The following is a 27188-nucleotide window of genomic DNA, read 5'->3' on the forward strand; positions in this document are numbered from 1 at the left end:
GGGCTGGCTCCCGGAGGGCTGTGGGTAGTGCCGGGGTGGGCGGGAGTGGAGGGGGGCTGGCTCCCGGAGGGTTGTGGGTAGTGCCGGGGTGGGGGTGGGCGGGAGTGGAGGGGGGCTGGCTCCCAGAGGGTTGTGGGTAGTGTCGGGGTGGGGGTGGGCGGGACTGGAGGGGGGCTGGCTCCCGGAGGGTTGTGGGTAGTGCCGGGGTGGGGGTGGGCGGGCATGGAGGGGGGCTGGCTCCCGGAGGGTTGTGGGTAGTGCCGGGGTGGGGGTGGGCGGGAGTGGAGGGGGGCTGGCTCCCGGAGGGCTGTGGGTAGTGCCGGGGTGGGCGGGAGTGGAGGTGGGAGGGGTAGTGCCAGGGTGGGGGTGGGCGGGAGTGGAGGTGGGAGGGGCAATGCCAGGGCGGGGGGCGGGCGGGGGGAGGTGGGGGCTGGGGAAGGGCTGCCCCCCTCTGACCCCCTTCCCCTCTCTCAGTTCCTCCTGGTGGAGCTGGGCCCGCACCAGCCCGGCAGCGCTCCCTGCTCGGTGCCCGGCCCGGGGACTTCGCCAGCGCCGTGCAGGTGAGCTGGGAGCAGGGGCTGGGTGGGGCGCCGGGGCGCCTGGCAGCGGCGTGGGGCTCGTGACCCCAGCCCCGCACTGTGCCCCACAGCTGGGCCTGGCGCTGGTGCTCCCCACGCACGCCCTGCTCCTCCTGGCCGGCGTGGGGAGCGCCCAGCATCCAGCTGGCCTGGGACATCGTCTTCGCCACGGTGCCCGCCCCGGCCTCGTGGGGGTGTGCCACAGCGGCAAGGTCAGCCGGGGGGCAGCCTGCCCGGGGGGGGGGGGCTGGGCTGGGGGCCCGGGGGGGAGGTGAGAGCCCTGGGCAGCTCCAGCCCTGCACCCCTGACAGCCCCTCTCCCCCCCCCCCGCAGGTGCTGTCGGTCTCGCTGGGCCCGGAGCGCCTCCTGCCAGCCTCTGTCTCACCCAGCGCCTGCTGCAGCTGGGGGGGCGGACGCCGGGGGGCCGGGGGCTCCGTCGGGAGGGGGCTGCCGCGGAGAGGTGAAAGCAGGGCTTGGGCTGGGGAGGGAGGAGTGGGCCTGAGGTTCCTAGCAGTGGGGATGGGGGGGACGTGATTGGCACCTGTCGGGGGGGTAAGGGACCCTCTCTGCAGCTCTCCTGTCACTGACTGTGGGGGGGCACCCCAGCGCAGTGTCCTGCAGCCTCCTGGGTTTTACAATAAACGGAATTGTAGTGCAGGGGGCTCTGGTTAAATGCGGGGGGGGGGCAGGGAAAATGTCTCTGCCTGGGTGCCTGGAGCAGGGGGCTTTGGTTAGATGCTGGGGGGGATGGGATGGGGGGGTTAAGGGGGATGTGTCTGGCTGGGAGCCCGGAGCAGGGAGCTCTGGTTAGATGCTGGGGGGATAGGATGAGGGGTTAGGGGGGATGTGTCTGGCTGGGAGCCCAGTGCAGGGAGCTCTGGTTTGATGCTGGGGGGGAAGGGATGGGGGGGTTAGGAGGGATGTGTCTGGCTGGGAGCCCGGAGCAGGGGGCTCTGGTTAGATGCCGGGGGGATGGGATAGGGGGTTAGGGGGGATGTGTCTGGCTGGGAGCCCAGTGCAGGGAGCTCTGGTTTGATGCTGGGGGGGATAGGATGGGGGGTTAGGGGGATGTGTCTGGCTGGGAGCCCGGAGCAGGGAGCTCTGGTTAGATGCTGGGGGGATGGGATGGGGGGGGTAGGGGGGATGTGTCTGGCTGGGAGCCTGGAGCAGGGGGCTCTGGTTAGATGCCAGGGGGATGGGATGGGGGGGGTAGGGGGGATGTGTCTGGCTGGGAGCCCGGAGCAGGGGGCTCTGGTTTGATGCCGGGGGGGAAGGGATGGGGGGTTAGGGGGATGTGTCTGGCTGGGAGCCCGGAGCAGGGGGCTCTGGTTAGATGCGGGGGGGGGGGCAGGGAAAATGTCTCTGCCTGGGTGCCTGGAGCAGGGGGCTTTGGTTTGATGCCAGGGGGATGGGATGGGGGGTTAGGGGGGATGTGTCTGGCTGGGAGCCCGGAGCAGGGGGCTCTGGTTAGATGCCGGGGGGGAAGGGATGGGGGGGTTAGGGGGGATGTGTCTGGCTGGGAGCCCGGAGCAGGGGGCTCTGGTTAGATGCTGGGGGGGATAGGATGGGGGGGTTAGGGGGATGTGTCTGGCTGGGAGCCCAGTGCAGGGGGCTCTGGTTAGATGCGGGGGGGGGCAGGGAAAATGTCTCTGCCTGGGTGCCTGGAGCAGGGGGCTCTGGTTAGATGCCGGGGGGGAAGGGATGGGGGGTTAGGGGGATGTGTCTGGCTGGGTGCCTGGAGCAGGGGGCTCTGGTTAGATGCCGGGGGGGAAGGGATGGGGGGGTTAGGAGGGATGTCTCTGGCTGGGAGCCCGGAGCAGGGGGCTCTGGTTAGATGCCAGGGGGATGAGATGGGGGGGTTACGGGGGATGTGTCTCTGGCTGGGAGCCCGGAGCAGGGGGCTCTGGTTAGATGCCAGGGGGATGAGATGGGGGGGTTAGGGGGGATGTGTCTGGCTGGGAGCCCGGAGCAGGGGGCTCTGGTTAGATGCGGGGGGGGCAGGGAAAATGTCTCTGCCTGGGTGCCTGGAGCAGGGGGCTTTGGTTTGATGCCAGGGGGATGAGATGGGGGGTTAGGGGGGATGTGTCTGGCTATGAGCCCGGAGCAGGGGGCTCTGGTTAGATGCGGGGGGGGCAGGGAAAATGTCTCTGCCTGGGTGCCTGGAGCAGGGGGCTTTGGTTTGATGCCGGGGGGATGGGATGGGGGGTTAGGGGGATGTGTCTCTGGCTATGAGCCCGGAGCAGGGGGTTAGATGCCGGGGGGGGGCCCTCTCACCGCACACAGCCACCAGCTCTGGCCAGGCCATTTATTAGTCACCGAGGGGGTAGCAGATCTCCGCTGGTTCGCAGCTGTCGGGACGGGGCCCAAGCCCCCCTCCCCCCTGCACCCCAGCTGTCCTGGCGCAGAGACCCGGTGCCACTCTCGGCTGCTGTGTGGGGCCGAGCTGTCCTCTTCTGTTGTGCTGCCCTGGGGGGGAACTGGGGTTAGGGGCTGGGGGCAAGGCCCCGGGTGCTGGGTGAGGGGGGTAGCGTCCCTACCTGCTCTGCTCCCTGCCCGCCGGCCGCCTGGCCCCGGCCTCTCCCGTGCCCTTCAGCTCATCAATGATCTCCTGCAGCAGGTCCAGCCTGGGGCGCAGGGGCAGGTTAGGGGAGAGGAGGTGGCCCAGCACCCCCCCAGTGCTCCCCATGTCGGTTGCAGGGACTGATGGCTGGATCTGTCAAGCCACCGGCCTCCCTCCTCCTCCCCCCTGTTACACCTGCACCCTAGTCCCAGCCCCCTTTGCCTCCCCGCTCCCCCCACTCCCAGGCCTGCAGCGATAACGGGGACATGCTTGACCCTGGCTCATGTGCAGCTCATGGGGTGCTGCTCCCCATAAAACATGCTCTGGGGTGTTCTCAGCTGTGGTCCCTCCCCTCCCTGCAAACTTGGGGGACTGCAGCAGAGGCTGCTGGGTAAAATGCTGAGGGGAGCACTGGCCTCTGCTTCCCACCCCACTGCAGAGGGCCAAAGGGGCTGTCCAGGGCGGGCTCCCGGGCCAGGTCGGCGTGTCCCAGGCCCTGCAGACAGACAAGAGGGGAGTCGGTGATGGTGGCAGATTGGGGGGGGTCGTCTCTGTTACCTGCTGCTGCTCCTGCATTCGTACCCAGGTGGAGAAACCAATGAGGGTCTGCAGGGGATGCCCCCCGGGCCCTGTGCTGGCCCTGCTACGCTTGCCTGGGGAGGAGGGAGTGGGTCAGCCTGGGACACTGCCGTGGCGGGGGGGGGTGCTGGCCTGGCCCTGGCAGGGGGAGGGGGAGGGTTAACGGCCTGGGGGCAGTCACGCCCCAGGAGTGGGGGCCAGCACTGCTGGGCAGGCCCTGTCTCCTCCTTGGTGCTGTCAGCCAGGGACCAGGGGCTCCCGAGGTTGGCAGCAAGAGCAGCACGGCCGGGGCTCCGCAAGAGGGGCTGCCTCCTGCCCCCCATCCGTGGAGCCCAGCGTGGAGGGGCTGTGGGGAGCCTACCTGGGAGGTGAGACTCACCTGCTGGGGCCATGGGTGGCTGGCCGGACCCTTGCAGGGCCCCCAGGCTGCAGCACGCCCGGGTGGCCCGTTTGGCCAGCCCCACGCCTGCCGCAGCGTGGCTGGGCCGGGAGTGCCCCTTGGAGGCTGATGAAGTCCGGCAGGGCCTGGATGCCAGAGGCAAAGCGGTGCCCCAGGGTCTCCAGGGAGCCTTGGGCCTGATCCAGCAGGCAGGCTGAGGCTTAGCGGCTGCTCACACAGGGCAGGGCTGGGGGCCGGGCTGGCTCCTAGGATGACACAACTGGGGTTAGATGCTGGGGACAGGGGTGTAAAGCCTGACGTCCCGAGAAACTCAATGAATACATTTTATCTACCCTGTAACGTTACCAGTTAGCTCCCCCCTCAACGCTAACCTAGCGTCTCTCCTGTTGCAAGAGCGTCCCAGCTCACAACTTCCTGACAGCCCGTGGTAACTAACGCACACGGCCACCCTCGTTACGCTGGCTTTCCCCACTGCCCCCAGCAGCTGCAGCTTGACGCCCCACAGTGTACGTCTATTGGCTTTGATACCAGGCAGGTCCTGGGTCTCTCTGCCATGGGCTGTATTTCCACATCAGGGTCTGCGTCCAGCACAGGAGACTTCCTGTGGGCAGCACCGTCCCTTCTCGGGCATCGCTTCCCGCTCTACAGCCATATCTGCCGGTGGGGCTGGAGTGGGGCCTCACAGGCTTGCCCCATTCTAGGCTCTGGGGGGTGATAGAAGTAGTTAAACCCCAATCGTCAGATTCATCCCCAGTGATGACTGATGCTCTCCCCTTCGTGTCTCTGTTCCGTCACAGCCGGCCCATTCTAGTTCTGATTGCTGCTAGCAGACGTCGCGGCCATCTCTCTCCCAAGGACCCCTACCAACTGCCCAATCGCCCACAAGCGATTCCTGGCAAGATTCTGATCTCTCTCCGTCCTTCCTCTCTCCGGAGCTGATCTATGGGCAGGGCTGGTGCAACCATTTAGGCGGTCGCCTAGGGTGCTGGGATTTGGGGGGCGCCATTTTCTTCGGCAGCGACCGCGGCGGCCGGAACTTCGGCCAGCCCGGTCGCCGCCGACATTTAGGCAGAGGGAGCTGGGGCAAAGGAGCGTGGGGAGGGCCGCCTGCAGCAAGTAAGGGGGGGAACTCTCTGCCCCAGCTCACCCCTGCCCCGCCTCCTCCCCCAGCACGCTGTGGCTGCTTCACTTCTCCCGCCCCCCAGGCGTGCGGCACCGATCAGCTTAGGCACCGCACGCCTGGGAGGCGGGAGAAGTGAAGCGGCCACGGTGTGCTGGGGGTGGAGGTGGGGCTGGGCTGAGCTGCTGCAAGGGGGGCGCTAGGTGGACGTTTCGCCTAGGGCGTGAAACATCCTTGCACCGGCCCTGTCTATGGGAATCCCAGGTTGTTTCTGAACAGCCTGGTAGGGTTCTGATTTCCAACGGTCCCCTGCTTTGTTCTTCCATTTTACTCCTGAGTTCCACATCACAACCCAGCCCCTGGGAGCAGTTCAGGTTTCTTATGCACTGGTCACATCAGGCCTTCTCCTGTGTTGCTCTTCACTTCCACAACCACAGCCAGTCAACAGGCGTTTCTCCTGTTGTTGTGTTAATGTCTTTACACACTGAAGGTGTCAAGGCCACCTCTGTCTGGAGTCACTCCAAAACAAATGTCCACAGGTAGTCTCGCTTCCTTCCCAAACATTAGACAATAAGGGGAGAATGCAGTGGTACAATTATAAGTGTGTACTAGTTGTGAAACATGTTGGCTCCATTTGTGCTTTTGTAGCGGGCTGAAAATCCCAAGCATGTTCAGAAGGGCCCTAGAGAAACGTTCTGGCTGTGGGGCCCCTTGTCAGTGATATGGTTAGGTCCAGGATTTCTTTGCCCCAATTATTTGTAGTAGTTCTTTGATCAGTTTAGTTGCAAAGTCACCCCTCAGATCAGTGAATGCTGGAAGGCCAGCAGTAGTGTACAAAGTATTTGTCCAATACTATCTTGGCTACACTGGGAGTGTGCTGATCTCCACAGGGAATGCTTGTGTTTACTGAGTGAAATGACGTTGCCACTAATACGCTAGTGTTCCCTTCGTTCTCAGTTTCTAGGAACACACAAGATCCATGAGGCCCTTGCTTTGGACTTTAACTAACTGGGCACATGAGCTTGGAAGACGTTACCCAAACCAACAACTTGCACAATTCTTACCAATATTCCTCTATAACCCTCATGAACCCGGGCCAATGGAACAGTCTTCCTTCCCTCTCAAGCGTCCGGAAGTGCCTCCTTCACCATGCAAGGACTTCAGCACCAGGTCCCTGAATTCTCCTGGCAACACCAGCTGATGATAATGGTGATGAAGTGAGTCCCTCGTGTCTCGACAGAAGAGGCCTCCTTTCGATTTCAACTGGTTCCACTCTCTCAAGCTCAGTTTTGCATCGGGTGGGCATTCTGTATGGTGTTCACAGGTCTTCCCAGTCTTTCAGCACTCAGGGTCACTTTCAGGCTGGGAGCTCCTGAGAGTGAGTATCTTCCCCTTGCAATCTGGGAAATGAAGTAAGATCCAGTTGGGCCCCAGCAGTTCGATGATGCCATTGTGCATCTGATTAGAGCTATTAGGCTGGGACTCAGCCACCTTACGCAAACCTCTCACTCCAGGAGCTGGGATGTCAATCCATTCCTGGCCTGGCACCCTCTCTGTTCAGCCTGGGGGATAATGCATCAGGCTGTGGGCAATACTATATGTGGAGATCATAGGTGGCCAATGCTGCTAACCACCTGTGCCCTGTGGCATCCGAACAGGCTGACTTCAAGACCTGTTTTCAGTACATTGTGAATTTTCCTCCATAAAGATAATCATGAAATGTCTCTGCCACAGCCCACTTCGGTGCTAAGAACTCGAGTTTGTGAGCTGGCTAGATATTAGACTCCTACTAGTATAAGCAACTGGTCTCCATCCACAGTACTGGTTTTACAATGGGGCCATGCCCATACTCAGAAGGGGCCCCACATACACTCCACCCCAAAGATCCCACCCCAGCTCAGCCTCTGCCCCCGCATGGCCCCACCTGCTGACCCCTCCTCTCTGCCCCCTGCCCCCCATGTGAGCGGCGGCATGACCTCAGGGTGAAGCGTGGGCAGGACAGGGAGAGGGACCATGGTCTGGGTACTGGGGCCCACAAAAGGTTAATCCAGCCCTGGCCACCCATCTGTATATTCTTGATAGACGATTCCTCCAAATCCTGCCATATTGGCATCAAGGTGTAGGAAATATGGTTTGTTAGTATCAGCAAAAGCTAACACAGGAGCAGGCACCAGTGCATCCATTAACATCAAAAAAGCATTCTCACAAGCCAGAATCCACTGGCTTCCAAAGGGTTCTTTGACTGTGGTTGTTGTCAGGTTCTGCATCCAGACACCCTTTTCCTATGGGAAATATCCCTTGGTGAGTTCATCTAAGGGATGATAAAGGGCAGAAAATCCCGCTACAAGTCATTTATAATAATTGCAGAACCCACCCCCACCCCCCAAAAAAGACGACAAACAAAAAAGAACCTTGTAATTCTTTCAAGGTTTGGGGACTTGGCCATGTCCACAGGGTTTTCAGCTTGTCCGGATCTGCAGCAGCTCCATTTTGAGATGGAGTGTATGCTCTACGTACTTTACTTTTTCCTGACAGAACTGGCATTTGTCTAGAGATAGTTTCAACCCATGTTCCTGCAGGCAGTCAGACATTTTTTTAATAAGCATTCTTTGTGCTCTTCCAAAGTGCAACCAAATACTATCAAGTCATCCAGATACACCAAGACTTGCAGAAGGTTCGTGTCACCAACCATCCACTCAATTAATCTCTGGAATGGCCCTACATATTCCCTGAAGCTGAGTGGACAGCTGAAGGCTCTTTTCCGTATCTGATGTTTTTCCTTTTTGGATCTGAGAAGCAGTTACTAACAGCTTCCTGTTAGGCAGTCTAAGGCATCATCCACTCTTGGTGATACACTGGTTAGGTACATCTATTCAAGGTATGATAACCTATGCACATGCATAATCCTCATCCTTTTTTCTGGCCACAACAACTGGGGAAGCATAAAAATTTGAAGGACTCCTTCAGTCTTCATCTGCTGGATAGATTTCCGAACATCTTCCACATCTCCAGGTGCTAGTCTCGTCAATCTTTCACAAAAAGGCCTATCATTCTGCCAAATGCGATGTGCCAAGGAGTTGACCAACCCACTCACAAGAGGAGAACACTTGAGCTCTCTGCACTGCTTTCCATTTCAATCTCTCTCTTCACACCAGAGGAATTGGGGAGTTTCTAAAGTTCAGCTTCTCTGGGTCCAATATGGGTATAATCTTCCTGCGGGGGGCAGATGGGCCACTGCTGCAGCCCAGTATACCTGCACTAACACAGTTCCCCGAGGGACAGTGATGGGGTAGCTTTACTGACGCTTTCTATACAAGATGAGGTTTTGGCTACACCTCTCCAACATCAATCCACCCTGCAGCACATCTGTATCTGAGGCTTCAACCAAGATCAACTGATTGACTGGTGGCCTTCTGATCCACTTGGGCAATTCCATGCATTAGATGGGCTGTCCTAGCACAGTGGTTCTCAAACTTTTGTATTGGTGACCTCTTTCAAATAGCAAGCCTCTGAGTGCGACTCCCCCTTATACATTAAAAACACTTTTTAATATATTTAACACCATTATAAATGCTGGATGTATAGCAGGGTTTGGGGTGGAGGCTGACAGCTCATGATCCCCCCCCCATGTAACAACCTTGTGACCCCCCCAAGGGGTCCTGACCCCCAGTTTGAGAACCCCTGTCCTAGCAGGAGTGGTAACTGGAAGGCCGTAGTCTAGTTTCACTATTCTCACCAGTCCTCCGAGTCCACACTGGTCTCGCTCTCCTGCTTTAGCTTGGCGTGCTTCCAAACACAGCGCATGGAGCTTCAGGCTTTGTGTATATTTAGGTCCAGCAAACTCTTGGCATAACTGAGCCAAAGCTCCAGCCATGGCTGCATGTGTTCCTACAATACAAGGTGCCTGGTTTGGCTATCTGGTGGAGACAGATCAAAGCAAGAGTGTCTCTCTCTTTCTCAACTCCAACCACATCCTTTGGGAATTTTAACTTCAGTAGCTATTTCACTGGTCACTGGGCACTGGTCATCTCCTGACCCCCCTGTGGCCAACCCCATTGGGGCTAATGGGGCAGATGCTGTCAATAGAAGAGTTCAGAGACGAAAATGAGTGAGAGCCACTATGAAGAACAGCTGTTCATCCTATTCCTGCAATAGCCACTCCAGCCTCAGACTTTGGTCCACAGTCCTACAGCCGCGCCTGGTGTAGCTGGAGGCAACGCCTAAGCCTTCACAGCTTTGAGCTGGGGGGAGCGAAGGTGACTACGGGACCCAGGATGCGTCCTTATCAGATCGCTCTGAAGTTTCCTGCTGTCTTACTGACATAGAGGCTTTAAATTGTTCCTCAACTCTCTACATCAACAGCAGAATTGCATGGGCTCCAAGAGGCAAGGATTCCACCAGGCCCTATGACTTTCTTGACCCCTGCCTCTTTAGTCCAGCTGTCCATCTTGTATTTGCTTTGGGGGCCGAATGACCTCTTGTCATTTGTTGGGGGAGACACTACAGAGTGCTGTTTCACTGTCAGGGCAGCTACTTTCTCTTGCAATTCACCGAGTTGTTTCATCTGATGGTCACTTTCAGGAGGGGTGTTATACTAAGCAGCTTCCAAAGTACACATATTTCAGTCCCTCGGAAAGGGTTATCTTTAGAGTCCTGAGTTTCCCATTCCCTGACCTCTCTGGGCAGTGTAGCAAACGAGGGGAATTTCCCTTCCTGTCCTCTAATCCCAACTAGAACAGCATCAATCCAGCATGTCTCGCACCATTTCACACTTGCTCCAGTCTGAGGCAATCCAAATCACTCCCTGCAATTCCCTTCTTATAATGGACCCTCTGCAGGAGTTGCTCCACCTCTGCCAGATACTGAGAGAGCTTCTCTCTGGGTTCCTGATGGGTGGTCTGGAATTTTAATATAACATCCTCTCCACTTTCAGAGCTTCCAAAGAAGAAAGGTATTCAGCTGCAGTTGCCTCTGGGCTACTGGCCCTGAGTGCCCTGACAGATTCAGCAGCAGGTCCGTGCAGACTTTCCACTAGTCTTTTTTCGTTTTTGGTGCATGCCCATTCCTATTCCCTCTGATCAACATGATCTAACCAGGGCTCAAATTCTTCTTCATGCACAAGGCTAGGTTGTATCCCTGAAAGAGGCTCTTAGTTCCAACTTCCAGGCCTACCACTTGTCCCATGGCCTGGGTAATGACCTTCAGGAATGAATCTTCGGTCAAAGGGTGAGAAGATGGGGCAGGACTATGCAATGCCCTCAGATCTTCTTCCCTATTTCCCATTCTCTGGGGAAAACACTGAATTTCTCCTTGAAAGTCAGATGTCTCATCCCATGGTGCAGGGAGCATGATGGGCATAGTCTAGCTTGTAGAGTCCACTGCATTCCCTCGCCACCCACGGTTATGTTTCCAGGTCCCATCTGCACATCAAACCTCCTGGAGGCATACCATCTCTGTTCTTTCTCCCGATAGCTTCTGCCATGGAAGGTGACCTGGCCTGTGGACCTTACTGTAGCCAGGGCCTGTACAATCTGTACTCTGGAGATACTCCTGCCAAAGCCTCCCACCACCACAGCCTGTTGTGGGTCTACTTCATCACTGTCACACCTCTCTGGGGCCTGTCTTCTGTCCATGCTGACACACATGGGATAAAACAGAGTTGTTTTTTTCTCTTTACAATCCCAACGGTGCCTCCAGGAGTGTAAGGGGGTTTTACATGTTGCCATACCCCTAAGGGCAGCTAATTGTCAACAGGAGCTCTGACCTGGCCACAGTGGATTTCAGCAGCCTGGTTCTTAGCTACAACCTGGTGGTGCCTCCACCTGACTGTTGTAGACACTCAGAAACCCAACCTGCCTCTTGTCACGGAGTCACAGGATTAGTGCTACAGCCCCAGCTTTGGAACAGTGTCTAGGAGGAACCTCGTCAGAGAGCCAGACCCCCCAGGGGTCTCACACTTCCTTCAAGGTAAGCCACGTGGCTTCACCACCCCCTCAGACTGAACATCGACCTGGGCCTGCATTCTTCCTGCTTCACCCTGTGAGCTCTGTTCCTGTGTCTCACTGAGACCGACGCCCGACGGAGACTTGTCCATTCTGCACGGACTAATGCACCTTGCCCAGCATTTCAGTGACAGTCACACCGCACTCTCTATGCCTGGAGGCACTCTGCACCAAAAGATTAAAAATTCTGCAAATTTTATTTGTCAAAATAACACTACATGATGTGACGAACTGGGAATGTTCTTAATGTTTTCTCTGAATACTGTGTTGGTGCCTCAGTGTCCCCTATGTCTCTCCGCTTCACCATTGCCAGTCCATGCTGCTGGTGCTTCTGCAGCTTTTCCATGGGCTCTTGCTCTCTCTCACGATCCTCTCCCTCTCTCGGACTCTGCTCTAATCCCATCCGTCTCCGATCTCCTGATGGGGAACCCTATCGTGAAGACCCTCGTCTGATTGGGGACCAGACTCCCGGGGATGCCTGGCTGCTACTCCAGATGCTCCCAGATCCTCTTGTAGCCCCATCTGGGCCAGGAATCTGCTCCTCAGAGCAGTGCTTCTCCTCCAACTGCACGATTAACTGTGCCTTGGTGAACGTCCCCATGTGTAACCCTCTCTTTGTGCACAGGATCACAATGTCCTTCTTAAGGAGATGGTGATAGGCCATCACTTCACCGTTCCCAAGTGGCTCTGGACTCACAGGCCTGTGTGCTCTTGGCTCCCCCATGGTTTCCAGGAAGAACCCCTGGTGTGCCAGCCCTTCTCGTGATCACCACCTCTTTGCCAGGGTCGAGCTGCAGACTCCTCCGCCCCTGGGACTGCTCCTGCAATCCCCCGGGGAACCCTGCTACTGCAAAATCCTTCTCTCTCCCAGGGTCGAGCGGCAAGCTCCTCCGCCCCTGAGACTGCTCGCTGCAGTCCTCAGGGGGACCCCGTTACTCCAACAGTCCTTCTCGCTGGTCACACGCTCCCAGAGGTTAACCGCCCCCTGAAACCGTCCCTCTCTGAGCCTTCAGCACGCCTGGTCCTCATTATCCCTCCTTTGTTTTACTGCTCCCCAGTCACTTACTGCAAGCAGCGCCATTCACGGGGTGCAGTACATCCCACCTCTGCCACCAGTTGTCACGGAGATTCCGGGCGATGCTCTGGAACTGCTCCCCACCAAGCCAGGCAGGACTCTGGGGAGCCTCCTCTCCCTTGGAGCAGACTTGTTCAGGGCAAGAAGCTCACCTGGCTTCACCTCCTGGGTCTCTCCTTGGAGCATTCAGCATCCTCTGCCCCTCCGTGCGCTTCCCACAGCGAGTCCACCCCAGCGGGGTCCTGGGGGGGCCACGGGGTCCTGCACCCCCACTTTGCAGTCAGACGTGACTCTCAGCCAGCCAGTAATACAGAGGTTTATTCGATGACAGGAACGGGGTCTAAAACAGAGCTTGTAGGTACAGTGAATGAAACCCCTTAGTCAGGTCCATCTTGCGGGGAGGAGAGGGGAGGGAGCTCAGACTCCGGCCTTGGGGCTCCCTCAGTTTCCCCAGCCAGCTCCAGACTGAAACCCTCCAGCCCCTCCTCTGCCTTTGTCTCTTTCCTCTGCCAGGAGGCCACCTGATCTCTCTGTTCTCTGACACCTTCATCCGGCACCTTGCAGGGGAGGGGCCCAGGCCAGCAGTTGCCAGGAGACAGGGTGTCGGCCATTCTCTGTGCAGACAGTATCACAGGGGTCCACCTGGGCTCTGCAACAATCACACTCCCTGATCCCCCCACCTAGATACCTAAGAACTGCACAGGGGAAACTGAGGCACCCACACAGTATTCGGAGAAAACATTAAGAACGTTCCCACTTCGTCACAGGGGCCAAGCCATTCACACCCTCACTGCCAGCACATGCCTGCCTGGCCCCGAGCCCCGGGCTAGTCACTCGCGCCAGCGCCATGCTCCAACCAGACACCAGGGCCGGGGGCGGCACCTTTCAGAAGTGCTGGGCCAAATCTTCCTTTGTTCACTCTGCTTGAAGGCTCCGCGTCCCGGTGATACACGTTAACATTTTGAGGTCTCTTTCTCTATTCTATAATATAGAACTAAGCTAGTGTTGTACGTAAAGCAAATAAGGGTTTTAAAATGTTGAAGAAGCTTCATTTAAAATTAAATTGAAATGCAGAGCCCCCCGGACCAGTGGCCAGGACCCGGGCAGTGTGAGTGCCACTGAAAATCGCTCACGTGCCGTCTTTGGCATGCGTGCCATAGGTCGCCTACCCCTGCACTAGGTGACCAGATGTCCCAATTTTATAGGAACAGTCCCAATATTTGAGGCTTTTTCTTATATAGGCTCCAACTACACCGCACCCCCGTCCCGATTTTTCACACTTTCAGGTACTGGGTGGCAGGGAGGGGCTGCCCAGACGGACAGCCTAGCAGCACAAGCATGGCATGGAGGAGTCACAGCCTAGAGAAGCAGGCAAGGGGACAGCGAGCGTGCCCTGAGCCTGTGCCACCCGCCCGCTCATCTTGCTGACGTGCTCCCCCCGGATTACTGGGGCTTAGCAGCGGGTTCGCTCCTGGAGCAGCTCATGTCAAAGCTGCCAGGGGCCGAGGGGCTTTATCCAGGCTGGGCGCGCTGGGCTGGCTGGGAAATGAGCCGGACATCGGTCCGGCTCAGAGTCGTTGGCATGGGTGGGTGCCTCCCGCAGGGGCTCCCGTGTCACCGAGCAGGGGGATAGAGAGCTGGCACTGTCCAGGGATCGAGGTTTTAAATCCAGACCCCCAAGCACTCGAGCGCGGAGGACTTGGCACCAGGCCCAGAAGGGAGGGACGTGCCAGCCACGCCCGCACATGATGGGGCCACCTCATGCCCCCCCTCCAGAGCCCATAGCTCCCCCGGGTCGCTCTCAGCAGCTGGGCTGGGTCAGGATGGGGCAGCAGGGCAGAGCCAAAGTGTCTGAACGCAGCCGCTGCCCGCAGGGAAAAATGAAAGTGGCTCCGAGCCCTGGGGGATCAAGGCTGAGGCTGGGGGGGAACCGGGCTGCCAGGGCTGCTTTCGCTTTCCCTTCGCCTCGGCCCGGCTGGCAACGGCATCGGCACCGGCACGGCAGCTGAAGGGTTCGGGGTGCGGCTGCAGGGACGTCGCCCCAGTGCTGAGGAGGGAGCACCAGCTGCCCCATGAGTGAGTTGGGGGTCGGACTCGGGGCCGTTCCCCTCTAGGGGGCACCAGCTTGGATCCCCCCACAGGGCAGGGAGTGGGGGGGCAGCGTGGGAATGGGGCTGGTACTGGGTTACGCTCACCCCTCTCCTCTCCTCTCCTCTCCCCCCACAGGGCAGGGAGCGGGGGGGCAGCGTGGGAATGGGGCTGGTACTGGGTTACGCTCACCCCTCTCCTCTCCCCCCACAGGGCAGGGAGCGGGGGGGCAGCGTGGGAATGGGGCTGGTACTGGGTTACGCTCACCCCTCTTCTCTCCTCTCCCCCCACAGGGCAGGGAGCGGGGGGGCAGCGTGGGAATGGGGCTGGTACTGGGTTACGCTCACCCCTCTCCTCTCCTCTCCCCCCACAGGGCAGGGAGCGGGGGGGGGCAGCCTGGGAATGGGGCTGATACTGGGTTACGCTCACCCCTCTTCTCTCCTCTCCCCCCACAGGGCAGGGAGCGGGGGGGCAGCCTGGGAATGGGGCTGGTACTGGGTTACGCTCACCCCTATTCTCTCCCCCCACAGGGCAGGGAGCGGGGGGGCAGCCTGGGAATGGGGCTGGTACTGGGTTACGCTCACCCCTCTCCTCTCCCCCCACAGGGCAGGGAGCGGGGGGGCAGCGTGGGAATGGGGCTGGTACTGGGTTACGCTCACCCCTCTCCTCTCCCCCCACAGGGCAGGGAGCGGGGGGGGACAGCGTGGGAATGGGGCTGGTACTGGGTTACGCTCACCCCTCTCCTCTCCTCTCCCCCCACAGGGCAGGGAGGGGGGGGGCAGCGTGGGAATGGGGCTGGTACTGGGTTACGCTCACCCCTCTTCTCTCCCCCCACAGGGCAGGGAGCGGGGGGGCAGTGTGGGAATGGGGCTGGTACTGGGTTACGCTCACCCCTCTCCTCTCCCCCCACAGGGCAGGGAGCGGGGGGGCAGCGTGGGAATGGGGCTGGTACTGGGTTACGCTCACCCCTCTTCTCTCCCCCCACAGGGCAGGGAGCGGGGGGGCAGCGTGGGAATGGGGCTGGTACTGGGTTACGCTCACCCCTCTTCTCTCCCCCCACAGGGCAGGGAGCGGGGGGGCAGCGTGGGAATGGGGCTGGTACTGGGTTACGCTCACCCCTCTTCTCTCCCCCCACAGGGCAGGGAGCGGGGGGGCAGCGTGGGAATGGGGCTGGTACTGGGTTACGCTCACCCCTCTCCTCTCCCCCCACAGGGCAGGGAGCGGGGGGACAGCGTGGGAATGGGGCTGGTACTGGGTTACGCTCACCCCTCTCCTCTCCCCCCACAGGGCAGGGAGCGGGGGGGGACAGCGTGGGAATGGGGCTGGTACTGGGTTACGCTCACCCCTCTCCTCTCCTCTCCCCCCACAGGGCAGGGAGCGGGGGGGGGACAGCGTGGGAATGGGGCTGGTACTGGGTTACGCTCACCCCTCTCCTCTTCTCTCCCCCCACAGGCCTGACTGTCGCTCTCCTGCTCCTCACCCAGCTCAGCTCGCTGTGGGGCCTGGGAACAGGTATGTACAGCTCGCCCCGTCGTGGGGACCCCCGGATGCAGACATCCCCCCTCTCACCCTCTCTGTCTTGCAGACGAGCTGCCTGTGCAGCTGCCCGCGACCTCGGAGGCAGTGCTGGGGGGCACTGCGCTGCTGAGCTGCACCTACCCCCCCGAGGCGGACCTGATCCTGTACTGGACCCGGCTGGGGCCGGCCAGCGAGAGGAACGTCTACACCTACTACAGAGGGGAACAGCTGGCCTCACACAATGACCCTGCCTATCGGGGCCGGGCCACTGTCCCAGCTGGGCAGCCTGGGCGTGGGGACGGGGCCCTCTGGCTACACAACGTGACACTGGCTGATGAGGGCAGGTACCGGTGCCGAGTAAAGAGCAACCGGGGCATGGGCTTCGCGGAGACGGAGCTACGGCTCATAGGTAAACGGGACACAGGGCCTGGCCCCTCTACGGGTGGGGAATGTCGCCTCTCGAGGGGGCCCCATGTCGGGGGCCTGGCTGGCTCACAGGAGTGGGAAATGGAGCACGGGGCTTTCCCCTCTGGGGGGTGCAGGCGCTTCTTCAGCCCTGGGACTGGGCAGCATCTGTCATCAATACGATGCGCATAGGAACGGCCACAGGTCAGACCAATGGTCCATCGAGCCCAGTGTCCTCTGTCACAGGCCAATGCCAGGCGCGTCGGAGAAGTGACCAGAACAGGCAGTTACCGTGTGTCCGTCCCGTCGCCCGCTCCCGTCCTGGCTTCCAGCAGGCAGAGGCTACGGCCGCTCAGAGCAGGGGGTTGCGTCCCTGCCCATCCTGCTACTAGCCAGTGATGGACCCATCCTCCAGGAACGTGGCTAGTTCCGTGTTGAACCCTGGCATAGCCTTGGCCTTCATGGCATCCCCCGGGCACCGAGTTCCCCAGGCTCTCCGGGCATTGGGAGAAGAAATACTTCCTTTGTTTGACTGAAGCCTGCTGCCGACTAATGTCATTGGGGGGCCCCTAGTTCTTGTGTCACGAGGAGGAGTAAATAACACTTCCCTATCTACTTTCTCCTCCCCAGTCATGATTTTATAGCCCTCTCCCATACTCCCCCTTAGCCGTCTCTTTCCCAAGCTGACCGGCCCCAGTCTGACTAATCTCTCCTCACACAACGGCTGTTCCAGACCCCTCATCCTTTCTCTGCCCTATGCTGAACCTTTCCCAGGTCCCGGCTCTCTGCTTTGAGGTGGGGTCCCGTCTGCGTCTCTCTCCCTTTCCCAATGATGCCCAACGCCAGCGGCTGCACGCTGAGCGGGTGTTGTGAGAATTGTCCGCAGTGCAGCCACCCTCTCCAGTGGGACGAGCTCGCTCAGACCCCGTCCTTTCCACGTGGCTCTTTCTCACAGGCCTGTACCGTCTATCCTGGCTCCAGCCCCAGCCGTGCTCCCCCTCCCTGCAGAACGTGACACTGACCTGCCGCGCAGAGGGCGGCTACCCCCTCGCCAGCGTCACCATCCACGACAGCACTGGCAGGGACTACGGGGCCGGGACGCTGGCTGCCAAGGACCCCCAGGGGCTGTACAGTGCCGCCCACACGGCCGACGTGCCCTGCTCCCCCCCCGCCAGCTACACCTGCATCGTCAGCACCAACTTCCTCCAGCAGAACCGCACTGGGACGCTGCTCCGGGAAGGTGAGGCCCCAGGACCGGGGGCGGGGGCAGGAGAGGGTCGAGGCAGCCTGGCCTGCTAGGCCAGACCCTGCCACTGACGTGGCCACGGTTTTGTCTCCCCAGAGCCACAGCCAGCATGGAAGGGCTGGGCTGGCATTGCCATGGGCATTGGCTTGGCGGTGGTAGTGCTGGGGAGCGGAGCACTCTGGGTAAGCGCCCGCCCCACTCCTGACTCACTCCCACGGCCCCACATGCTCACACTGGCCTGGTCTTTCCTTCCTCCAGGCTGGGCAGCAGAGGAGGAAGGTGAGATAGTGGGCAGGGATACTGAGACGGGGCCATATTCCACTCCCAAGCCAGCCCGTCCCTGCCCCACGGCCAGAGCGGAGCTGGCACCCCCTGGAGAATGGCTCCATACCCCGTACCCCGTCCCCTGAGCCAGCCCGTCCCTGCCCCATGGCGAGACGGGGCTGCCATCCCCTGGAGAATGGCTCCGTACCCCGTGCCCCGTCCCCTGAGCCAGCCAGTCCCTGCCCCACAGCCAGAGGGGAGCTGGCACCCCCTGGAGAATGGCTCCGTAACCCGTGCCCTGTCCCCTGAGCCAGCCCGTCCCTGCCCCACGGCCGGAGGGGAGCTGGCACCCCCTGGAGAATGGCTCCGTACCCCGTGCCCCGTCCCCTGAGCCAGCCCATCCCTGCCCCACGGCCGGAGGGGAGCTGGCACCCCCTGGAGAATGGCTCCGTATCCCGTGCCCCGTCCCCTGAGCCAGCCCGTCCCTGCCCGACGGCCAGAGGGGAGCTGGCACCCCCTGGAGAATGGCTCCGTATCCCGTGCCCCGTCCCCTGAGCCAGCCAGTCCCTGCCCCACAGCCAGAGGGGAGCTGGCACCCCCTGGAGAATGGCTCCGTACCCCGTACCCCGTCCCCTGAGCCAGCCCGTCCCTGCCCCACGGCCAGAGGGGAGCTGGCACCCCCTGGAGAATGGCTCCGTACCCCGTGCCCTGTCCCCTGAGCCAGCCCGTCCCTGCCCCACGGCCGGAGGGGAGCTGGCACCCCCTGGAGAATGGCTCCGTACCCCGTGCCCCGTCCCCTGAGCCAGCCCGTCCCTGCCCCACAGCCAGAGGGGAGCTGGCACCCCCTGGAGAATGGCTCCGTACCCCGTGCCCCGTCCCCTGAGCCAGCCCGTCCCTGCCCCACGGCCAGAGGGGAGCTGGCACCCCCTGGAGAATGGCTCCGTACCCCGTGCCCCGTCCCCTGAGCCAGCCAGTCCCTGCCCCACGGCCAGAGGGGAGCTGGCACCCCCTGGAGAATGGCTCCGTACCCCGTGCCCCGTCCCCTGAGCCAGCCAGTCCCTGCCCCACGGCCAGAGGGGAGCTGGCACCCCCTGGAGAATGGCTCCGTACCCCGTGCCCCGTCCCCTGAGCCAGCCCGTCCCTGCCCCACGGCCGGAGGGGAGCTGGCACCCCCTGGAGAATGGCTCCGTATCCCGTGCCCCGTCCCCTGAGCCAGCCCGTCCCTGCCCCACGGCCGGAGGGGAGCTGGCACCCCCTGGAGAATGGCTCCGTACCCCGTGCCCCGTCCCCTGAGCCAGCCCGTCCCTGCCCGACGGCCAGAGGGGAGCTGGCACCCCCTGGAGAATGGCTCCGTATCCCGTGCCCCGTCCCCTGAGCCAGCCAGTCCCTGCCCCACAGCCAGAGGGGAGCTGGCACCCCCTGGAGAATGGCTCCGTACCCCGTGCCCCGTCCCCTGAGCCAGCCAGTCCCTGCCCCACGGCCAGAGGGGAGCTGGCACCCCCTGGAGAATGGCTCCGTACCCCGTGCCCCGTCCCCTGAGCCAGCCAGTCCCTGCCCCACGGCCGGAGGGGAGCTGGCACCCCCTGGAGAATGGCTCCGTACCCCGTGCCCCGTCCCCTGAGCCAGCCCGTCCCTGCCCCACGGCCAGAAGGGAGCTGGCACCCCCTGGAGAATGGCTCCGTACCCCGTGCCCCGTCCCCTGAGCCAGCCAGTCCCTGCCCCACGGCCGGATGGGAGCTGGCCCCCCTGGAGAATGGCTCCGTACCCCGTGCCCCGTCCCCTGAGCCAGCCCGTCCCTGCCCCACGGCCAGAGGGGAGCTGGCACCCCCCTGGAGAATGGCTCCGTACCCCGTGCCCCGTCCCCTGAGCCAGCCAGTCCCTGCCCCACGGCCAGAGGGGAGCTGGCACCCCCTGGAGAATGGCTCCGTACCCCGTGCCCCGTCCCCTGAGCCAGCCAGTCCCTGCCCCACGGCCGGAGGGGAGCTGGCACCCCCTGGAGAATGGCTCCGTACCTCGTGCCCCGTCCCCTGAGCCAGCCCGTCCCTGCCCCACGGCCAGAGGGGAGCTGGCACCCCCTGGAGAATGGCTCCGTACCCCGTGCCCCGTCCCCTGAGCCAGCCCGTCCCTGCCCCACAGCCAGAGGGGAGCTGGCACCCCCTGGAGAATGGCTCCGTACCCCGTGCCCCGTCCCCTGAGCCAGCCCGTCCCTGCCCCACAGCCAGAGGGGAGCTGGCACCCCCTGGAGAATGGCTCCGTACCCCGTGCCCCGTCCCCTGAGCCAGCCAGTCCCTGCCCCACGGCCAGAGCGGAGCTGGCACCCCCTGGAGAATGGCTCCGTACCCCGTACCCCGTCCCCTGAGCCAGCCCGTCCCTGCCCCACGGCCAGAGGGGAGCTGGCACCCCCTGGAGAATGGCTCCGTACCCCGTGCCCCGTCCCCTGAGCCAGCCCGTCCCTGCCCCACGGCCAGAGGGGAGCTGGCACCCCCTGGAGAATGGCCCCGTGCCCCGTCCCCTGAGCCAGCCCGTCCCTGCCCCACGGCCAGAGGGGAGCTGGCACCCCCTGGAGAATGGCTCCGTACCCCGTGCCCCGTCCCCTGAGCCAGCCCGTCCCTGCCCCACAGCCAGAGGGGAGCTGGCACCCCCTGGAGAATGGCTCCGTACCCCGTGCCCCGTCCCCTGAGCCAGCCCGTCCCTGCCCCACAGCCAGAGGGGAGCTGGCACCCCCTGGAGAATGGCTCCGTACCCCGTGCCCCGTCCCCTGAGCCAGCCAGTCCCTGCCCCACGGCCAGAGCGGAGCTGGCACCCCCTGGAGAATGGCTCCGTACCCCGTACCCCGTCCCCTGAGCCAGCCCGTCCCTGCCCCACGGCCAGAGGGGAGCTGGCACCCCCTGGAGAATGGCTCCGTACCCCGTGCCCCGTCCCCTGAGCCAGCCCGTCCCTGCCCCACGGCCAGAGGGGAGCTGGCACCCCCTGGAGAATGGCCCCGTGCCCCGTCCCCTGAGCCAGCCCGTCCCTGCCCCACGGCCAGAGGGGAGCTGGCACCTCCTGGAGAATGGCTCCGTACCCCGTGCCCCGTCCCCTGAGCCAGCCCGTCCCTGCCCCACGGCCAGAGGGGAGCTGGCCCCCCTGGAGAATGGCTCCGTACCCCGTGCCCCGTCCCCTGAGCCAGCCCGTCCCTGCCCCACAGCCAGAGGGGAGCTGGCACCCCCTGGAGAATGGCTCCGTACCCCGTTCCCCGTCCCCTGAGCCAGCCCGTCCCTGCCCCACGGCCAGAGGGGAGCTGGCACCCCCTGGAGAATGGCTCCGTACCCCGTACCCCGTCCCCTGAGCCAGCCCGTCCCTGCCCCACGGCCAGAGGGGAGCTGGCACCCCCTGGAGAATGGCTCCGTACCCCGTGCCCTGTCCCCTGAGCCAGCCCGTCCCTGCCCCACGGCCAGAGGGGAGCTGGCACCCCCTGGAGAATGGCTCCGTACCCCGTGCCCCGTCCCCTGAGCCAGCCCATCCCTGCCCCACGGCCAGAGAGGAGCTGGCACCCCCTGGAGAATGGCTCCGTACCCCGTGCCCCGTCCCCTGAGCCAGCCCGTCCCTGCCCCATGGCCAGAGGGGAGCTGGCACCCCCTGGAGAATGGCTCCGTACCCCGTGCCCCGTCCCCTGAGCCAGCCCGTCCCTGCCCCATGGCCAGAGGGGAGCTGGCACCCCCTGGAGAATGGCTCCGTACCCCGTGCCCCGTCCCCTGAGCCAGCCCGTCCCTGCCCCACGGCCGGATTAGAGCTGGCGCCCCCGGGAGGGGGATGTCCCAGCTGTCACTCTCAGCCAGGGAAGGCAGGGCCATGACCCTCTCTGTGTTGCTCTGACAGGGGCAGAGGCACCGGGAACCCCACCCCTCATGGGAGGCAGAGCCAGCCCGGGAAGAGGCCCTGTTGGAGGGCACCAGCCCCACCTGCACGAGGAGGGGGGACCCACCAGACATCCTCCAGGTGCCACGCTCAGCCAGCCAACATCTCACAACGCCCCCGTCAGTGCCTGAGCTCTGGCCTGGCTCCAGCCCCGGGCCCAGCCATGCCAGGACGCCTGGGTTCACCTGCTGACGGGCTGAGACTGTTTCCCCTTCCGTGGGCTGGAGCTTCGCTCGGCCTCAGGACCCAGACCCCCCGCACAGTCAATAAAGGCTGCTCTGGCAGGGGGTCGCCAGGCCGAGACGCACGCGGGTTTATTGGGCAGGCAGTGCCAGCTGAATCATTCGGGGTCCCCACTGCCAGGGGCATGCGGCGCGGGGGAGCCATGGGCAGGAGTGCCCCCCCCAACACCAGAGCCTGGCTGGGGCCACAAGTCCCCTCTCCCAGAATCCCTCAGGGCAGGGCAGGAGCAGGACGGGCTGCGGGGGCAGCGGTGCTCCCGGACGCCTGGGTTCCTCAGGGACGGCGCAGCAGGCGTCTCCACAGCTCGCGGCGGAGCAGGTCCCGCTCGCGGCGGATGCCCTGTAGGACGCTCTGGTTCTCCTGGGCCCGGCGCACCAGGTAGGGCAGCACCTCCTCCACCGCCCCGTACGGCACCGACTTGTAGACGGCGTAGCCCGCCTGGCCTGCAGGAGAGAGACGCTCAGCAGGGGGCGCCGTGCGCTGGGGGGGAGTGTGCCACACGCTGTGAGGGGGTGGGGGCGCCGCGACGGGGCGCCTCGGGCTGGGGGGGGCAGCAGGGGGGCACTGCGAGGGGGCGGGGGCGCCTCGTGCTGGGGAGGGAGGCAGCAGGGGGCACTGCGAGAGGGCGGGGGCCCCTCGTGTTGGGGGGGCAGCAGGGGGGCCCTGCGAGGGGGGTGGGGGGCAGCAGGGGGCACTGCGAGGGGGTGGGGGCCCCTCGTGTTGGGGGGGCAGCAGGGGGGCCCTGCGAGGGGGGTGGGGGGCAGCAGGGGGCACTGCGAGGGGGTGGGGGCGCCTCGTGTTGGGGGGCAGCAGGGGGCACTGCGAGGGGGTGGGGGCGCCTCGTGTTGGGGGGCAGCAGGGGGGCGCTGCGAGGGGGCGGGGGGGCAGCAGGGGGGTGCCGCGCCCTGCGAAGGGCCCGTGGGGGCACGTACCCAAGGCCAGGGAGACGTGGTCACACATGCCCAGCAGCTGCCCAAAGCAGACGGCCCCTCTGTCCCTGGCAATGCCCAGCTCCTCCATCCTGTAAGGGACACGGATTAGGCATCGTGGGGGCCTCTGCCCCCGCCCCCCCTGCACTGGGGGCAGGAGGGAGCAGTGCATGCTGGGAGCGTAACCCACCTGCGGAGGGCATGGCTCACGGAGCTCTCGTTGTGGCTGGCCACGATCAGCTGGCACCGCTGCCCATCCCGTGCCACCAGCTCCAGCAGCAGGTCCAGGCAGCGCTGGTAGCTGCAATACAGAGACCCAGTGTGGGCCCGGGACCCCGGCGTCCTGCACCCCCAAGTTCCCCCAGCGCCGGCCCGGGACCCCGGCGTCCTGCACCCCCAAGTTCCCCCAGCGCCGGCCCGGGACCCCGGCGTCCTGCACCCCCAAGTTCCCCGAGCGCCGGCCCGGGATCCCGGCGTCCTGCACCCTCAAGTTCCCCCAGCGCCGGCCCGGGACCCCGGCGTCCTGCACCCCCAAGTTCCCCCAGCGCCGGCCCGGGACCCCGGCGTCCTGCACCCCCAAGTTCCCCCAGCGCCGACCCGGGACCCCGGCGTCCTGCACTCCCAAATTCCCCCAGCGCCGGTGTGGGCCCGGGACCCCGGCGTCCTGCACTCCCAAGTTCCCCCAGCGCCGGTGTGGGCCCAGGACCCCGGCGTGGGCCCGGGACCCCGGCGTCCTGCACTCCCAAGTTCCCCCAGTGCCGGTGTGGGCCCGGGACCCCGGCGTCCTGCACCCTGAACCTCGGCCCCCCAGGGTCATTTCTCCCCCAGTTCAGCATGAGACGCAGCAGCCATCCTGCACTCTCCACACATGCATGCAAACCATGGGGTCACCACAGGCCCCCCAACTTCCTGCTGGGGTCAAGGCACCGGGGGTGCAGATATCCAACCCCCTCCCCCACTTACCTGTGGTTGGTGGCCTCCCAGGTGGGGTGCAGGGGATCAGGGTACCCCCCCTCCCGGGCCAGCCGCCGCTCCTGCTCCAAGTAGGCCCCACGCACCAGCTTCACTCCGAAACAGAAGCCCCAGCGCTCAGCCAGCGCCACGTCCGCCCCGAGCCGCGCCAGGCAGTCCTGCGAGAGCAGCCGGGCTCAGGGGACGGGCCCAGGGGGCGCAGGGGGGCGCTGGGGGGAGGCCGGGGGGGCCCAGGGGGCGCAGGCCAGGGGAGGGGTAGGGGCCCTGGGTGCAGAACGGGGGGGGGGCCCAGGGGGCGCAGGAAGGGAGGGGCCCTGGGGCAAGGCTGGCCCAGGGGGCGCAGGCCAGGGGAGGGCTGGGGGCCCTGGGGGGAGGCTGGGAGGGGCCCTGGGGCAGGCTGGCCTGGAGGGGCAGGGCAGGGTGGGGGCCCCGGGGGAGGGGGGCCCCGGGGGAGCCGGCCGGGGTTGGGGTACCTGCAGGTAGCACTGGTAGGTGTTCCACACCCAGGGCTCGGCCCGATTCCAACGCCCCATCAGCGCCAGGGTGACGAGTCTCAGCGCAGGGTTGAGGTAGGTGAACTCGGCGTCCACCAGCACCCGGACCCCCATCTCCACCGCCCGCTGGGGGGAGACACAGTCAGACCCCGGCACCCCCACCCCCGCCTCCACCGCCCGCTGGGGGGAGACGCAGTCAGACCCCGACACCCGCCCCCCCGCCTCCACCGCCCGCTGGGGGGAGACGCAGTCAGACCCCGGCACCCGCCCCCCCGCCTCCACCGCCCGCTGGGGGGAGACGCAGTCAGACCCCGGCACCCGCCCCCCCGCCTCCACCGCCCGCTGGGGGGAGACACAGTCAGACCCCGGCACCCCCACCCCCGCCTCCACCGCCCGCTGGGGGGAGACACAGTCAGACCCCGACACCCGCCCCCCCGCCTCCACCGCCCGCTGGGGGGAGACACAGTCAGACCCCGGCACCCCCACCCCCGCCCCCGCCGCCCGCTGGGGGGAGACACAGTCAGACCCCGGCACCCGCCCCCCCGCCCCCGCCGCCCGCTGGGGGGAGACGCAGTCAGACCCCGGCACCCGCCCCCCCGCCTCCACCGCCCGCTGGGGGGAGACGCAGTCAGACCCCGGCACCCGCCCCCCCGCCCCCCTGCCCGCTGGGGGGAGACGCAGTCAGACCCCGGCACCCGCCCCCCCGCCCGCTGGGGGGAGACACAGTCAGACCCCAGCACCTGCATCCCCGCCCCCACTTCGCGCTGGGGGGACACACAGTCAGACCCCGGTACCCGCCCCCCCGCCGCCCGCTGGGGGGAGACACAGTCAGACCCCGGCACCCGCCCCCCCGCCGCCCGCTGGGGGGAGACGCAGTCGGACCCCGGCACCCGCCCCCCCGCCCCCACCGCCCGCTGGGGGGGGGACACACAGTCAGACCCCAGCACCCACACCCCCGCCCCCCTGCCCGCTGGGGGGAGACACAGTCAGACCCCAGCACCCACACCCCCGCCCCCCTGCCCGCTGGGGGGAGACACAGTCAGAGCCCGGTAGGAGCTAGGCAGGAAGACAGAGCAGAGCAGCTGCCCAAGCCGGCTGGCTGACCTAGTGGGAAGGGCTGTAAAGTAGAGTCACCGGGGAAGGGGACCCAGCCCTGAGGGAAGTGGGGAAATGGGAAAGCGGGAGGAAGCGAGGGCAGGAGGGGAGGACGCCTGCTCAGACTGAGAGAACGGGACCCGAACCCTAAGCGAGTTCTCTTAGTGCCGATACAGAAATGCCAGAAGCCTGGGAAACAAGCAGGGAGAAGGGGAAGTCCTGGCACAGTCAGGGAACTCTGATGCGATGGGAACAACGAAGACCTGGGTGGGATAACTCACATGGCTGGAGCACTGTCACGGATGGACATAAACTGTTCAGGAAGGACAGGCAGGGCATGTCAGAGAGCGGTGTGACTGCTCAGCGCTCCGGTGTGAAACTGCAGAAAAACCTGAGAGGCTCTGCATTAAGTTTAGAAGCGTGAGCAACAAGGGTGCCATCGTGGTGGGAGCCTGCTATAGGCCACCAGACCAGGGGGATGAGGTGGCCGAGGCTTTCTTCCAGCAACTAGCAGAAGTTACTAGATCGCAGGCCCTGGTTCTCATGGGAGACTTGAATCACCCCAATATCTGCTGGGAGAGCAATGCAGCGGTGCACAGACAATCCAGGAAGCTTTTGGAAAGTGTAGAGGACAATTTCCTGGTGCAAGTGCAGGAGAAAAGAACTAGGGGCAGAGCAATTCTTGACCTGCTGCTCACAAACGGGGAAGAATTAGTAGGGGAAGCAAAAGTGGATGGGAACCTGGGCAGCAGTAACCATGAGATGGTCGAGTTCAGGATCCTGACACAAGGAAGAAAGGAGAGCAGCAGAATACGAACCCTGGACTTCAGAAAAGCAGACTCTGACTACCTCAGGGAGCTGATGGGCAGGATCCCCTGGGAAAATAACATGAGGGGGAAAAGAGTCCAGGAGAGCTGGCTGTATTTTAAAGAATCCTTATTGAGGCTGCAGGAAAAAACCATCCCAATGTGTAGGAAGAATAGTAAATATGGCAGGCGATCAGCTTGGCTTAACAGTGAAATCCTTGCTGATCTTAAAGACAAAGAAGAAGCTTACAAAAAGTGGAAGATTGGACAAATGACCAGGGAGGAGTATAAAAATATTGCTCAGACATGCAGGAGTGAAATCAGGAAGGCCAAAGCACACTTGGAGTTGTAGCTAGCAAGAGATATTAAGAGTAACAAGAAGGGTTTCTTCAGGTATGTTAGCAACAAGAAGAAAGTCAAGGAAAGTGTGGGCCCCTTGCTGAGTGAGGGAGGCAACCTAGTGACAGAGGATATGGAAAAAGCTAATGTACTCAATGATTTTTTTGCCTCTGTCTTCACAAACAAGGTCAGCTCCCAGCCTGCTGCACTGGGCAGCACAGCATGGGGAGGAGGTGACCAGCCCTCTGTGGAGAAAGAAGTGATTCGGGACTATTTAGAAAAGCTGGATGAGCACAAGTCCATGGGGCCGGATGTGCTGCACCCGAGGGTGCTAAAGGAGTTGGCGGATGTGATTGCAGAGCCATTGGCCATTATCTCTGAAAACTCCTGGCGATCGGGGAGGTCCCGGCTGACTGGGAAAAGGCCAATGTAGTGCCCACTTTAAAAGGGGAGGAGGAGGATCCGGGGAACTCCAGGCCAGCCCCTCACGACTCACGGAGCAGGTGTGTAGAACGGGGAGGCTCACCCCTGCGGCGCCTCCTGCTGGTCTGTGCTCAGGAATTAGCTCACCCTCTGCA

General features: G+C 63.3%; 2 protein-coding genes across 3 annotated transcripts; one reads left to right on the top strand and one right to left on the bottom strand.

Moving 5' to 3' along the window:
• The first annotated feature begins 13605 nt into the window (after nt 1–13605).
• On the top strand, nt 13606–22033 carry LOC115640656 (CD276 antigen-like). 2 transcript variants are annotated; one of them, XM_030543534.1, is made up of 6 exons: nt 13607–14390; nt 15855–15914; nt 15988–16329; nt 17281–17565; nt 17668–17753; nt 21694–22033. In XM_030543534.1, exons 1-6 carry the CDS (start codon nt 14387–14389, stop codon nt 21922–21924), a joined length of 1008 nt encoding a protein of 335 aa, XP_030399394.1. In that variant the 5' UTR covers nt 13607–14386; the 3' UTR covers nt 21925–22033. The 2 variants fall into 2 exon arrangements, with proteins under 2 accessions (XP_030399395.1, XP_030399394.1); XM_030543535.1 differs by lacking the exon at nt 17668–17753 and having other exon boundaries at nt 13606–14390.
• Nucleotides 22034–22163: 130 nt separating this feature from the next.
• On the bottom strand, nt 22164–25991 carry LOC115640657 (hydroxyproline dehydrogenase-like). The gene is made up of 6 exons (XM_030543536.1): nt 25747–25991; nt 24350–24496; nt 23868–24034; nt 23095–23205; nt 22908–22996; nt 22164–22418 (listed from the first exon to the last, which is right to left on the bottom strand). The coding sequence occupies exons 2-6, from the start codon at nt 24482–24484 to the stop codon at nt 22249–22251; spliced, it is 672 nt and encodes a 223-aa protein (XP_030399396.1). The 5' UTR covers nt 24485–24496; nt 25747–25991; the 3' UTR covers nt 22164–22248.
• Nucleotides 25992–27188: the final 1197 nt, after the last annotated feature.

The sequence above is a fragment of the Gopherus evgoodei genome, unplaced genomic scaffold (genome assembly GCF_007399415.2).
Source record: "Gopherus evgoodei ecotype Sinaloan lineage unplaced genomic scaffold, rGopEvg1_v1.p scaffold_323_arrow_ctg1, whole genome shotgun sequence".
NCBI lineage: Eukaryota > Metazoa > Chordata > Testudines > Testudinidae > Gopherus > Gopherus evgoodei.